Here is a 15,465-nt window from a genome sequence, read left to right on the forward strand (position 1 = left end):
ATGACCGTGTTAACAATGGAACCATGACTTTTTCACATAAAGAAAAATGTCTCTTAGAGTCCTTGTAGTTCCTCTAAGTGCCTTGGGCTCAGGGAGCCCTGTATCTAACTCAGGGCAACCAGGTGAGCTCTCCCTCCCCAGACTCTGGCTCAGTGGGAGGTCTGACTCACTCCTGGCCTTCCAGGGCTTTCCAGCGCCTTCCCCTGGTAGCATCAGCCTGCTCAGAGCCAAGGCAGCCAGGGTTCTTGGCACAGGCCGCACACAATCCACATACCTTCATTACCAGGTTGGCAGGCAGCCCCGGAAAAGGACAGAGAAACACACAGGTGGACCTGAGTGTGCTTAAACTTGCCTCTTCCTGGCTCCCCTCCTCCTCCTTTTATTTCACAGCAACAAGGAGACTCAACCATTTTAACAAACATTTTTTTTATTAGAAAAGTAAAAAATATTGCATAGGTCTTAATACTTGAACATCAAGTGTATTCATGAACAGCGAGTATCTTCATGTAAACAGTTCTAGATGGAAGACCCAGATGGCACTCCTGGGGGGGGAGGGGTTCCAGCCCCCAACCCCAATCCCACCCTATCCCCTCACAGCTCCACTACTCAGTACATAGCAGGGGATGGGCAAATGCAGCTCCCAGGTGTAGTTTTTCTTCAGGTGTCCAAGATCCCCAAGTGATCCCCACACCAACCCTTCCTCCTTACATTCATGCGTCTGTAAGATAGCTGCCTAGGACAGGTCAGTAGTGAAGCTCCGATCGGAAAACAAAAAAACAAAAACAAAACCCAACAACCAACCAAAAAGCTACAAAAACAAAGAACACATTTGGCCCCTTCAGACGGTGAGATACACAAACCACCTTGACTCCCCGCCTCCCACCAGGGCCGCTACCAGGAGCACACTCCCCTCCCCCCAACCCTGCAGAGGCCAGTGCAGTCCAGCCGCTCTCCTGGCTCTGCCACACCACTGTTGTCTTAACTGTCAGTAACAATAAAAATGGTGAAGTACATGCTACATACACATCCAGCCAGGGGCCTAGTTGGCCCCTGAGCCTTTGTTTCATGCTACAGTACTGAGGGGCCGGGAGCCATCTGCTCCCCTCAGCCAGCCTCCATGGAAACGCAATGTTCCCCACCACCTCAACCTTCCTCCCCCTCAGGTGGCTGTTGTCAGTTTTCCAAGGACAGGCTTCAGTCCCTCAGCTCCTGCCTGCCAGGGTCCATCTCAAAAAGTTCAGCTGTCCCTCTGTCATGGGGGCAGGGTCGCTCCCCCCCCCCCCCAAGGCCCAAGTTCAACACTCCTCAATGAGCAGCTGCTCCGAGCTGTACAGCTTTTTCTTGATGACTCGGAAGCCCGTGCTCAGCGTCAGGGACTGGCTGAAGCCCGGCACGAAGGGAGAGTTGGCGGAGCTGAACAGCCCCTGGATCTTAGGCCAGAGGCGTGAGTCCAGGCGCAGCACGAGGGTCAGCTGGAAGGTAGGCACCAGGCTGGGGTCGAGGGCCAGCTGCCCGATGCTGTGGCAGCTTTTGCCTTGCTCGACGCAGACGTCCAGCAGCGCCCCCCGCAGGCCGCACGGCTCGCTGTAGGCCAGGCGCAGCAGTTCCTTGCCCACCTGGCTCACCAGCTGGCCTGGCATCAGCAGGCGTGCGGGGCGCCGCGAGCCCAGCCGCGCCTGGGACAGGCTCTCCTGCAGCAGCTGCATCAGGCTGGCACACAAGTGCTCATCCTCAGGGTCGCTGAGCAGCTCGAAGTCGGGCAGGGACACCCCATCCAGGTATGTCGAGTCTGGTAGGGAGAAAACACAGGAGAGAGATGTAAAAGCAGCTCCGAAAGGGGGAGGTGCTGTTTCGTTAAGAAACCAACACACTTCTTCCCACTCCGTGCCTCAGTATCTGCCCCACACGCGTACCCTATACTCCAATCCCCGTTTCTCCATCCCACCGCCCCTTCCGCAATCGGGGTTCCGATGGCGACGTTGACTCCTTCCCGAGCGGCGCCTTCTCACCTCCCCGGCCCCTCGAGTCGAACCCGGTCTCTGCCCACGGCTTACCTTCCTCCGGCCCAAAGCCACTGTTGCTGCTGTCCAGGGACTCGCAGTCCGAGCTCTCCAGGCTCGCGCAGCGGCCAAGACCCTCTTCTCGGGCCGCCGACCCCCAGGCTGAGCGCGGCGGCTGATCCGAGGTGGGAGTTCTGGACAAGGACGACGATGAAGAGGACGACGACGATGAGAAGCGATCCCAAAGGCTAGGCATGATAAAGACGGACGCCAGGACGTTTGCAGAAGAGCTCTGGATGCGGGACCGCAAAAAACGCTGTAAGACACGAGGGACACGGACCCGGCGTCAGTCTGGGGGCTGGACCAGACTGAGCGCTGGGGACCCGCAGGACTGAGGCCTTCCCACGCAGGGATCAGCACACAGAGAAGGGACACTTACCAGTTAGCTCCGCCGGCGAGAATTGCTAGGACAAGTGCGTACCGCCGCTTGAATGGATGAGCGAACTGGCACCAACCCCCGAGCGCTGCCCAGACCTGTCCCTTCCACCCACCCGCACCTCCCCCTTGGCCTGCCGCGGTCCCTAGCACCAGCGCGGAGAGGCCTATAAGGACTAGTGCGGAGAGGCCACACCCCCTCTGCGCCGCGGCCCAATCCAGATCCGGGAGTGTGGCTGCCCTCAGCCAATGGGCTCGGGGCGCACGTTCGCAACGTTCTCTCCTGCCTGGTGACAGTGGTCTGGCCCCGCCCCTGTTGAGTCCCAGAACGCTCCCAGCCGAAGCCCGAGCTGCGGCCACGCCCCCTTTCTGGAAGGGATCCGCGGCGGCTGCAGCTGCCAAGGTCCCCGAGGGCGCTCGCGGCAGGGGAGGATCAAGGAAAGACTTGTTTATTATAGGGTCCTGTTGCTGGGGGAGGGGGTAGCCGTGACCGCGCGAGGGAAAAGCCGGGGGAACTTGAGGGGGCGGTGGGCCGGGAAAACGGTTGCCCCCAGCGTCTGGGAGCCTGCGACTGACTACAGGCACAAGTAGGCGTTCGGGTGGCTGCCTGTGGGACGGCGGCGCGGGCAGCAAACGTTAACCCGGCAGGCCCTAGCGCACGTACCCCACGCTGACCCGGCCTTGCAGAGGGTCGACATATGGGGGTGGGGTCCAGACTGGGCAGCTTCGGGCCCCGAGCTCTTGTCTTCCTTGCAGCCCCGCCCGCCTGCTAACTCTACAGCCCCAGGGGTGGGTTAATGGGGAGGTCGATGCCCCTCAGGATCCCCGTCCCCAAATCATGTCCGCTCCCACCCCCAACTGCTTCCAAGGAGAGGGTGGCAAGAAAGGTGTTGTTGGGCTCGCGTTCCTAGCGCCTGGACTTGGGGCTGAGAACGGGGACCCATATCAGGACACACGGACCCTTAGCGAGTCCCACAAAACCGACCGCGGTGCGTTTCTGTCTTCCCCGGCCGCTGTGCCCGAGAGTCCCCGGGCGTCTGCCGGGTCCTAGCGCCCCTCCCTTCAATGCGCTTTGTGTAAAAGACCCGGAGAGTTGCATCAGGACCAAGGACCAAGATCTCGGGAAAAGTCCAGGAGTGCAATGGCCATCCCCTGTTTCGTCATTCAGGCGGGGCTACAGGAAATCTGGCCTGACGGCGGTGGTCCGACACAACTAATGATTGCTGAGGGTGGGAGGAGGTTCGGATGGACTCGACCTTTACGTCTTTAAAGGCTTATCAATGTGGGACACCGGGATCCCGAAGGAAGAGGAAATCAAATTTACATCAGGCGCTCGTACTCCAAGAGCTAAACCAGATCTGACCGGCAGGCCTCGCCTGGGGGGCGGGCTTGCGCGTGACAGATGACACTTGCCGGAGGTCGGCCCCTGCCATCCTCACTCCAACCTAATTGAAAAAAAAAAAAGAAAGAAAGAAAGAAAGAGAAAAGAAAAAAAAAAAAAAAAAGGCTGACCAGTGGGCCTTTAGGGCAAACCAACACCTGAGCTGGAAAGGACCAGAATTCAAGCCCTGCACCCCATCCCCATTTTCCAGATGGAAGAACCGCGTCTGAAGACAAATTTATGGATAAAAAATAAATTAGGGGAATCAGATTATTAGATAGTGTTAAGACTGCTGCACAATAGAATAATAGTCTCTCAGCCTCTGGGTCGCTGAAGGCCTGAACACTGGTCCTTTCTTCCTGTCTTCAGAACTCTGATCACTCCGCTGGGAGCCTCAAAGACCCCAGGGTCAAGGTGGTTAGGGGAAGTGCTTGGAGGGCTGGTGGTAGACGACATTCTTTTGAAACTACCCTTTACTGAGGTGGGGCAATCCCCCTATGGATGTTCTTTTTGTATCCCAGACAGAAGTTCAGAGAATGAATGGGTCAGAGGACCACTTGCCCTTCCCACCAGGCAGACTGGGCTGGGGACACTTGAGACAGAAGGAGATAGGTTTTGTATGATTTCTTTCTCTCTCTGGCAGAAATTTAAAAAGGAAATATTTCAGAAAAATATGTGGAACACTAAGAAAAATAGAATTTTTTTTAAAGTGGATATTCATAAGCAAAAGAATCCGGAGCCAGTTTGGAAAGGTCGGTTCATTAGGAATCATTCATATTCAATAAACACCATCATGAAGTAGTGTTCTAAACACCTTTTTTTATTCACTGTCTCATTCTGTTAATAAAACAGTTTTTCCTAAATGGGAAGGGCTGTGTTAATGGGCACTGTGTAATTTTGTTCCTTTTCAAGAGAAATGCATTCATGTTGTCTCATTGTGTTTTTAAAAAGTGATGAAAAAAGGACCAGCAGTCTTAACCCTGGAGGTTTTTCCCTGAGTAGGAGGGAGTGGGCTACAGGTTAAGGATAGACAATCACCTGCTAGGAGGCCCGACTGGCTGGGGAGGCTCCAAATGGCTTTCTGCACTTAAACTTTTCACCCCGAGAAGGAGAGGGCAAAGCCCCATACCATTGTCTGCCAGGAGAACCTTTGGACCGAGACAAGGGATTTCTTAACTGTTAGCCCCTCTGTGGAATCAGGGTGAAGGGCAGCGGTTCATTGTGTGAGATTAAGGATGGGATCCCTTCCACCTGGCTGGGGCTGGAAATACTTCATTACCACCTCCCACTCTCCTCCCACACTAAAGCAGATGGGGGAGGTAGGAAACTCCTGGGGAGCAGGCAGCTCTGTCTCCTTGCCTCCGCCTCTGAGCCAGGCCTCTTTAGAAACCTAAAAGATAGGGGCGCCTGGGTGGCTCAGTGGGTTAAGCCTCTGCCTTCTGCTCAGGTCATGATCCCAGGGTGCTGGGATGGAGCCCCACATCAGGCTCTCTGCTCAGCAGGGAGCCTGCTTCTCCCTCTCTATCTGCCTGCCTCTCTGCCTACTTCTGCCTACTTGTGATTTCTCTCTCTGTCAAATAAATAAATAAATAATCTTGAAAAGAAAAGAAAAGAAAAGAAAAGAAACCTAAAAGATACTATAAACCCTGCTTCCGGTGTTCTTCTCTTTCCCTACTCTTCTCCTTGGGCCTAAGCTGCCTACCGGGCAGACGTGCCTGATCATGCCCCCGCCCACAGCCTAGGAGACCCAGCTCTGGCACCTCTGCCTCCAAGAAGCCTTCCCAGCACATCCACTCCAACCCTCCCAACCCTCAGGCCCCCCGCCTCATGTCATCCTTATACTCTGTGCAGATCTCTGTGAATAACTGTTTCCACTTCAATATTCCCATTGGACTGCAAGTTTCTTAACTTCCAGTGGATAGCACATAGTAAAGGCTCAGCGAATATTCCTTGGATGAAGAGGTGAATGAACAAATGGATGGCTGGATAGAGCAAGAAGGTGAATTTTCCCACAATTACAGACCTACATCTGGATTCCCAGGAACCTAGGTGGGCCTCAGGCAGGGGTGGGGTTGGGGGGGTGGGGTGGGGGTGGTGGGCTTTGGAAGATCTGGATGCTATCTTCCTATCCACCTTCTGACAAGGGCTGCCCAGAGCCTTAGATGTATCTGAAACTTCCCCTCTTCCTCAGCGCAGGTCTGGGAGTGGGACTTCTAAGGCAATTTAGTTCTCCAATTGGAATATAGTGTGTGAGCCCAGGAAGCTGGGGAAAGAGGTCGACGTTGTATAAAAGGCTGATGTGAGGAAGCTTTTAAAGCACTTAATACCTGACCCTCAAGTGCTTCAAAACACTTGAAAAAAACACTTTTTTGAGGGATGCCTGGGTGGCTCAGTGGGTTGGGCCGCTGCCTTCGGCTCTAGGCCATGATCCTGGGGTTCTAGGATCGAGTCCCGCATCGGGCTCCTTGCTCGGCGGGGAGCCTGCTTTCTCCTCTCTCTGTGCCTGCCTCTCTGCCTGCTTGTGTGTACTCTCTCTCTGACAAATAAAAATAAAATTTAAAAAAAAAACACTTTTTTGAGATAAAATTCACATATAAAGGTAACGTTAAGGTGAACAATTCAGTAGCATTAAATAGAGTCCCAATGTTGTGCCACCCCAACACCTTGACTTCCAAAACACCTTTATCATCCCAAAGGAGACCTCAGACCCAAGCATGTGGTCACTATCCTCAAAATACTTTTGAGGCGAGGAGCAGGGCTGCTCCTTTGCACAACTCCAGAGGGCACCATTCTCATTCAAGTCTATGCGTTTCCATGGGTCTTCTGGGAATTTTGCTCTAGGGAGTACTGGTCCCGTAGACACAATGCGCCGCATGGAATTGGCATCAAGAGTGGCTGAATTCTGAGCAGGAGTGGCCTAGGGTCACGTCCTGGCTGACTCAGGCCTCTGGAGCTAGTAACCAGGCCCCATGTCCCAGTCTCTGTGGCCAGGGCCCTCACCGCGCAGACACTGCCTCTTCCTGGGCTCTGTTCTATTCCCGTGGGACCCGCCCCACTCTGCCACTGAAAGTCAATGAGCACTCACTCCTGGCCTCCTGCCTCTCCCTGGCGGGTTTTGTCCACCACACTGGTTCCCAGGGCCTCAGTCTGGCAAATTGCCCCAGTCGAGTTTGGGAAGTTAAACCAGATCTTGGGGTGGGAACCCTAGAATTCAAGACGGGAACCCCCAACGGCCAGCCAGCTTGCCTGCTAGTCTCTGCTTGGGCGCCTTCGCAGGTCTTTTGGAAACGTCTCACGGAGCATAGTGGAGGTGGCAGGCGGAGCCTGTTGGTCAGGGCAGTGGGGAGAGGGTGGAGTGGTGTGGTAGGAGGTGGGGACAGTGAAGCCAGCAAAAGTGTTCCCAGGACTTCTGTGGCTTTTTTACTTGAAAAACAACAAACAACTTTGTCAAAATAGCAAGATCGTTAAGTGCACCTGGTTTACTAGGAGGGCTGTGCAAAGCTGTTGGCAGCCCCAGGCTGCAGATACGATTTTGACTGTGCTCTAGGATGAAGACCCTAAAAACTCTGCAGGGAGTCTTTTTGCAAATGGAAATACTAACAATACATTGTATTGTGTAGGCTATCAAAGAAAACGTTTTTGAAAGGTATTATCTCTACTTATACCCTGAGGAATGAATATAGTACCATTCTACAGAGGAAGAAATTGAGGCCCAGAGTGAGAGTCCAGCCATTTCAACCAACGGCTTTCAAGCCCGAATGACAATTAGAATCATCTGAGGGAGCTTGTAACCATAGATTCCCATCTCCACAACCCCCGTTTTGATTTGGTAGGTCTGCATTGGGGCCCTTTTGTACAACTGTCTAAGTGATCCTTTTTTTTTTTAAAGATTTTATTTTTTAAGCAATTTCTACACCCAACGTGGGGCTCAAACCCACAACTGTGAGATCAAGAGCCACGTGCTCTACTGACTGAGCCAGCCAGGTGCCCACTCCTGCTCCGTTTTAGAGAGATCTGCTGACCTCTCAGAAACAAAGGTAGGTCCTCTAGGGAATGCTGGGTTAGCTCCCCAGCCTATCAAAGGGCTGTGGGGTGGGGGTGGGTTAAGGGCAGGTCAGGTGGCACGCAGCAGCAGAGACTAGGCCCATACCTGATTGAGGTGAGCCCACAGCCAGCCACTTCTGGGAATCCTACATTTCACAAGTCATTTCCTCAGGGAACAGGGCAAAGGCAGGGGGAACCCCACACCCCTGAGATCCTGACCTGAGCCAAAATCAATAGTCAGAAGCTTAATCAACTGAGCCACCCAGGGGCCCCTATTTATTTAGTTTTTAGGTAACCTCTACCTCCAATGTGGGACTCAAACTCATGACCCCCAAGCTCGAGAGTCATATGTACTACCAAGTGAGCCAGCTAGGCACTCCTAGTAGCAAACTTTTCAATCACTAGTTAAATGACTTAATTCCTCCCTTCCCCACCTCAAAACAAGCAAACAAACAAACAAAAAAAACCCCAAAAACTTTTAATAAAAAAAAAAAGACACACTGTGATTATCCTGTGACTTCATGTAGTGTTGGGATTTTCATACCCCAGCTTTGAAAACCCAGAACTAGAGAATCTCAAAGGCCTCTTCAACCTCCACAAGGATTATAACGAAGGAAAAATCCTGTAAGTTCCATGGAGCTGCTTTTCTGAAAATCCCAGGCCTGGCCTGTAGGGGGATGGACCCTGCCCAGGAAGGTAGAAACAGCCGTTCCAGGTCCAGCCCTTTCCGTGTTCTTGCCTTTTGAGGGTTTTCAATTGCCATCTATCAAAAGGGAGGGAGAGGTCAGAGTGGATTTGTTCATCCATCTTGGGCTGGGGTGGAGGTGACAAGGATAGACAGGAGCTGCCACACAGAGGGGACAGCCTGAATCCAGGCTCACAACCTGCCCGGGCAGCAAAATGAGCTCACTTATTTTGCCTTTCCAGAGAGAAGAGACGGGGAGGGATGTCAGGCCTCTGGGCATTCCAAGGGGCTGGGGTGACTGGGCCTGGATTAGAGTGCTCAGTAGAGACGGGGAGTTGGCCCTCTCACTGTCAGAGTTCTTCTTTTGGTGGAATGTACCTTAAAATCCTTGAATGTTGGGGGACCTGGGTGGCTCAGTTGGTTAAGTGTCTGCCTTCTGCTCAGGTCATGATCCTGGGGTCCTGGGATCAAGCCCCACATGGGGCACCCTGCTCAGCGGGGAGTCTACTTCTCCCTCTCCCTCTGCCCCTCCCTCCACTCCTGCACTCTCTCTCTCTCAAATAAATGAATAAAATCTTTAAAAAAAAGTCCTTCAATGTTAGGGCCAGCAGGCCCCAGAAGAGCACCTCTTCTAGCCTTCCCACCTGCCCACTTTTCTGGACAAGGAACTGAACTGGAGAGTGAGGAGACTTATGTGGTGCCCACCATCTCCCACTTAGTCTTCGGGAACTTTCTTTTCTCAGGCTTGCTCCACTTTGTCACCCCTCTGCCAAGCCTGTAATCTCACTCAGAAGTGTTATAATCTCCTATGGCCTTAGTAGCCAAAGGCTTGGGAAATTCAGGTCCATGCAGAAGGCAGCTTCCCAGGGTCTACTAAGGCCTTTTTCTGGAATTCCTGGGCTGACAGAAATGTTACCTGGCAACTTTGCCACCTGCTCACAAAGATCTGTGACCTTCCTGGAGCTCTTTATGATATGAAAAACACTTCCATGTTCTTTAGTATTTCCATAACACTCTCAATAAAAATAACTAATGTTTGCAGACTGTAGGCAAGACAGGGCTCACCAGTGTCATTTTACAGATGAGAAAACTGAGGTTCAGATAGGTGCCGTGACTTGCCTAAGGTCCTACAGTCATTGGTAGGCTGGAACCATGACTCTGGATCTAGTCTCAATTCCACGATTCCATCCTCCCGACAGGCTTAGTTGTGAGGCAGAGGGGACGGCTGGCAATGTGGGACAGTACGTGTTGGGGAGTGATGGCATGGAACACGCAGAATTGAACTCACGGAGTTGCTGTGGAGTTGTTAACCAAAAAACTTTCTCTCCTGGGTTGGTCCTTGTTTGATCTGATCAGGTTCTTCCTCCCGCTGCAGAATTCAGCAGGGCCCAGCAGTGCTGATTTAGTAGCAAAGCAGACTGCCACCCAAGGGGTGTCCCTTTAGCTAGATACCCTCAAACCCAGACATGACAGTAATTGTCACCGCAGCCCCCACTTCAGGTATCCTTCCACAGAGCTCCAGTCTCCCCTAGAAAGGCCAATCTGGGAAGTGGTGCGCCCAAAGTGGGGTCTCTCCCTTCCCAGTGTCCCTTTTGTCACTCACAAAGGACAGACTGTAGCACAGGAATCCAGCAGCTAGTGCTGCATCTTTTTGTACTTAAAAAACAAACGCAGGGAAACACACAAAAAATTCTAGACTTTTAGGCTCTGCTCTGGGAAGAGGTGTACACAAAAGCTGAACCCACTTGCCAGAGATCTACAGTGGCGGTCTGCAGTGAGGCCACCCGCGATGGGGGATGGGAAGCCCGCCCCACCCCGCTGTCCCCTCCTCCCACCCCCCACCTCCCGCAGAGGTGCGCCCTCAGGGGAGCCCGGCCGCGGAGGTGACAGATGCAGAGCAGCTGAATGGGGGGTTGTGGGGGGGGAAGCGGGGGACGTGACTTGGAGAACGTGCATCTGGGGGACCCGTGGCGGATCAGCGTGGGACTCGGGAGAAGGGCGGGGGTGGCCCCGGCCCCGCCCCCTGGAGGAACGAGACTCCTCCCACCGCCCGGGAGAAAAGCTGCCCAGCCGCAGATGCTGAGCTCAGCGCTCCGCTCGGGTCGCCTGGCTGCTGGGTGGGGGCAGGGCGGAGGGGCCGTCGCCTTTCTGTTGAGGGCAAAAGAGGGGGAAGCAGAGGAGGAGGGGAGGGAGGGAAAGGCTGAGGAGGCCCTCACAACCCTGAGGCTGTGACTCTCCTCCGACCGGGTCCGCCAACAAAGCGTTCTCTGTTGGGGAAGGGGAGGGAGGCCTCTTGGGTGCACGCACAACCTTAGGGGGGCGGGCGGGGGAGTGTCTGTGAGTCATCACCCCAAACCCTGACTTAGCCCCAAGAACCGCGTCAGAGAGGCCAAGTCCTTGTGCCCTCTGACCCCAGGATTTGTTTGGTGGAGGGAGTGCAGGGTTGAGGCCAGAACCGCCGGCCACCTGCAGCTTGCCAGGGCAGGGACTTTCATTTAGGGCACCCTTGAAAAGAGCAGGGAATGAACAGCCCGGGAGGAGAAGGAAGAAAACCCTTTGTACCCACCCAGCATAAATGGTTACCCAGACCAAATGGGTGGGTGACTATTTTTGAGGTGACCTACATACCTATTTGCCTCTTTATCTTTTTATTATCACACATGGTTATTAGGGGAGCTTTTCTTTAGCACTTGGTGCAGCTGCTGCATTTGCTGAGGGCTGCTCAATGAGGCATGTGGCCTCCCTCTCCCAGGAAGTTTTAAGGACATCAGCAGGCCTGTAGAAGCTTCACCAAGCTCTTTCCCCAGAAAACAGGATCCTAATCCTGTAACACCAGCTTCAGAGCTGATCAGCCCTGGAGGCAAGAAATGATCTCCAGACTTGACAGCGATGTCACTGGGTTTGCTGAGGTTGCCCTAAAGCCCCCACCCCCACCCCCGCCCCCAGCTTCTGGGCCTCCATTCCTGCCAAAGCTGATCTTGTGGTCCCGTAGGCCCACACTATGGCAGGTGAGGTTTTCCTTCACAGGTAGAGCAAAGGAGGCACAGAGCTGAGTAGTGACAGAACTGGTCTGGGATTTATTGCTGCAATTCTGGAGAAAACTCTTAAGTAGAAACAAGGACAGCCTGCCACTTTCGCTTGATTTTACCTTTGCTCAGTCTCACTAAGGCCTCCCTCTCGAATCTTTTAATACCTCCCCACTGCCTTGAGAGCAAGTCTGGTTCCTTACCTAGACCTAGCAAGCCTCTAGGGCAGCCCCTTGCTATCTCTAGATTCATCTTCCTCCCACAGCCCAGGAGGGGAAAAAAATCACATCTGGTTCTAATTACCTCTGAAACGCTCTTAAATTTTCCATAAAGTACAGTATGCACGGCTTTGTGTATACAACTTTGCACAGTAATATGTATGTAGATGTGCAAAATATATACAGCCATGTACAGTAGATTATAAAGGAGGACATCAAAGTATAAGCATATAATTTACAGTATTTTTAATCACACTAAAGAGAAGCAGACACATAGACCTGGAAGTGAGACTGGCTGAGGTAACAGCAGATTTCTGTCTTCTCCTATCTGGTGCCTCTTGAGTATGAAATCTTTGGCCTGGGAGGAGAATGGGGGACACTTGCTCTCCTTAAATTCTTCTTTGCTGGGGTTTTTCCTTCAATGCTACTATCATTGACTTTGCCCAGATACCCTGTGCTCTGTGAGAAGTCTTTCCTCTGTGGTGTCAAGTGTCTTCACACTGATTACTCTTCCCAGATGCCTTTTTAATGCCTTCTAGCTCTGACTACGAGCTGGTCTCAAGTTCAGGGCCGTTGAGGAGCCTACTTTGAACACCTGTGGGAAGCTCCATGTTCCCCTGTTGGGGTGTGGGGGGGGGTGGTCCAGGCCAAAGCTGCCTGGGGTGGGGGTGAGTTGCTTACTTCTCACTTGACATTGTATGTTGAAATGATCCCATCCTTGGTCTGATACCACATCCCATTGTAAACTCCTTTACTTTTTTTTTTTTTTTAAAGATTTTATTTATTTATTTGAGAGAGAGAGTGAGAGGGGGCATGAGAGGGGACAAGTTCAGAGGGAGAAGCAGACTCCCCATGGAGCTTGGAACCCCATGTGGAATTTGATCCTGGGACTCCAGGATCATGACCTGAGCTGAAAGCAGTCGCCCAACCAACTGAGCCCCCCAAGGCACCCCATCCTTCATGTATTTTAAATCTTTAAACACCCATCAACACAGATGCCGTCATCACACACACACACACACACACACACACACACACACACGGTATATGCTCAGAAAGTATTTGGCCCAGAACTGAAAGGAACTAGAGCCCACATGGACTCAGGGTCAATGTGGAATCTGTGAGAAGTCTCCCCTGCCCCCTGGCAGGCAGTGGGGAACTTGCTTCCTGTGAACTCTGATACCATTTATTATAGTCACAGAAAGTTAAAACTGAAAGGGGGATTTCCCTTCTTGTCAGATGAGAAGACTAAAGGGGAAGTATCCAAAGCAGCCCAGAGTGGGAGCCAGATCCCACGGTCTGCTGGCTCGCGCTCGTCCTCTCTCCCTTCACCTTGTCTCCTCTAAGGAGAGGCCTTCCCTGGTGGCCCCAGTCCTTCTTCTCCTCTGTGGTTTCCTTTCAAGGCACTCGTTCTGTATGGAATTATATGTGTATCCATGTGGGCGTCCAGTGCCTATATTTCCAAAGAAACTCCAAGCTCCGGGAGGCCGAGGGCTTTATCTGTTTCATCCTGGAGCCCTAGTCCCCTGCATAAAGCCAGGCCCACCAAGTTCCCAACAACTATATATGAGTAGAAAAAAATAGGCATCCATGTGGCCTGAGAACCTCCTCATACTTCCTAGGGCAGCACTGAGATGGGATCAGAAACTGGAGAGTTGACAGGCCTAGGATGCCCCTTGCCAGGAGCTCTGGGGGCAAACACCCTGTCTTGGGGAGCTTAAGGTCTAGGAAGGGGAGCTGAGGCTCCTAATGAATGACGTCACTCGAGTTGGGAGTGACCATCAGACTGGGTGCTGGAGTCAAGCCAAGGTGCAGAGGGCAGACTGGAGGCCTGAGCCCCAGGGCAGGGAACCAGTCAGAGAGCCATTGCAAAACCTGAAAACCACCCAAGTGTCCACAGCAGGAGAATGGTTAAATCAACTGGAGTACGGCCACGCCACGGAATATTATGTGGGTGTGCAAAAGAGTGAGGTAGATTTTAGAAAGAGGTCCAAGATATATTGTTCAGTAAGGAGAACATGAGGCAGAACAATTTGTGCACTAACTTCTCATTCTGAAGCGAAAACAAGACACTCCCCTGCAGACACACGTTCAACTGTGTGGAGAAAACATCTAGAAGGATACTGGGAAAACTGTTCACAGATGTTATCTCTGAGGGATGATGGGGAGGGCAAGGTTTTACTTTTTCACTTTACACCTTCTGCACTGTTGGATTTTGACCATGAGCTCATAGTACTTTCACAAGAGTGTTTTGTTTTTGTGTCTCGCTGTTGCAGGACTGGGGTGGGGGGTTGTTGGGGGTGAATGGTGGTGAGACGTCCTGCAGAGTGAGGGGCTGCTGACAGGACTTAGGGAGGCGGAGGCAGGGGCTGAGAAGGTTGTGTGGCTCCAAATGGGGAAAAAGTGAGGATGACTGTGGAGACGGGGCCCCAGGTGGAGACGGGATGTGAGTAGCACACTGCAGGGCACCAGGGTCTCATTTGAGGGGACTGACTCCCCCCCCCCCCAGTGCTGGTGGTTGGGCTGGGGATAAGGAGCCCAAGGCCTGGAAACCTTGACTTTTGGGAACAAGGGCAAGAAAAGGGAGAAGGTCGACCTTTAGGACCCTACGGATTCCTTGGCCGTTTCACCATCCTTAGGGTACAAACCGTTCTGGCTGCCGCATGGAAACAAACAGAGCGAGGAGGGGCCCAGCCCTAGCCGGCTGGCGGAGGTCTGCCTTCCACCGACTGCTGTGTGTTGTGCCGCCTGGGTCCCCGCCCTCCCCCTGCTTGCTCTTGCGGGCTGACGTCCAGGCCGCGGGTGAAAGGCCAGGACTTCTGGCCCCTTCCGGAGACAAAGCCCCTTCCCAGGACCAGGAGCAAAGGAAGCCAGAACAATGCTGCTCATGGAGATTGGGGGAGAGGGAGCTAAGTAGGGGCAGGAGAAGTTTCTTGGCTCAGATAAGCCAGTAAAAGCCTGGAGAAGGTCAAAGATGAGGAATGTTCTGTGATTTCTAAGACAGCAGCTCATTTATCTCATAAACACTTGCTCTAAGCCTGAGTCCAGTAATACTGGCCCCATGCAAACTGGGTAAGAGCCCTCCTGGGAGGGCCTGCGTTGGAAGGCTTGTTTCTAGGTCTCCTCCACAAAAGTCCATCTGAAAAGAAGGAGGGAGATGTTCGCCATGTGCCATGAGGACTGTCACACATTTACTTTGCCCCACAACCTTCTGAAGGAGGTATTCTTAGACAAACCAGGAACCGGGCTAGGGAGCATGGTGCTGTGCCCCTGACCACATGGGTAGGAAGTGTTAAAACTGGGATTTGAACCTGGGTGTGCCTGTGTCCCACTTATAATTTGGTTGCTTGGAGCTTAGAACGCATTTTCCCATCAAAATAATGCTGTAAGTGGTGGTTTGGTTGCCATAATGGCCTCGCTCACCCAGGGTATAGCCGGAATTAATTCTATGTTTCTGTGTGGTTGTGGATGAATCAGGCTTCTGCGGGCTAGCCTGGAAACCCACTGGAGAGGGAAAATGCATCTGAGGGTGTGCCCGGCTGGGAACCCTTGCCCTTACTCTAGTGCCTGACTCAGGGCAGGCAGGGAATAGGGTGGCCCAGAGAGCACTTGCCCCTTTCCAGAGCCCTGCCAGTAATCCCTGGTGAGTTCTATAGCTGCTCACAGGAGTGGGGCA

The 15,465-nt window shown here is 52.9% G+C and overlaps 1 protein-coding gene across 1 annotated transcript; it reads right to left on the reverse strand.

The window, feature by feature from the left end:
- Nucleotides 1–413: 413 nt before the first annotated feature.
- On the reverse strand, nt 414–2,581 carry DDIT4 (DNA damage inducible transcript 4). The gene is made up of 3 exons (XM_080823675.1): nt 2,440–2,581; nt 2,055–2,316; nt 414–1,789 (listed from the first exon to the last, which is right to left on the reverse strand). Exons 2-3 carry the CDS (start codon nt 2,254–2,256, stop codon nt 1,296–1,298), a joined length of 696 nt encoding a protein of 231 aa, XP_080679801.1. The 5' UTR covers nt 2,257–2,316; nt 2,440–2,581; the 3' UTR covers nt 414–1,295.
- Nucleotides 2,582–15,465: the final 12,884 nt, after the last annotated feature.

Source organism: Martes martes (genome assembly GCF_963455335.1).
Source record: "Martes martes genome assembly, chromosome: 14".
Lineage (NCBI taxonomy): Eukaryota > Metazoa > Chordata > Mammalia > Carnivora > Mustelidae > Martes > Martes martes.

What these genes read in the sequence shown, in the direction of transcription:
- DDIT4 (XM_080823675.1), bottom strand. Translation starts at nt 2,256, where the DNA reads ATGCCTAGCCTTTGGGATCGCTTCTCATCGTCGTCGTCCTCTTCATCG. An exon ending in TGGCTTTGGGCCGGAGGAAG is followed by an intron (nt 1,790 to 2,054) that starts GTAAGCCGTGGG and finishes TCTCCCTACCAG; the next exon opens with ACTCGACATACCTGGATGGG.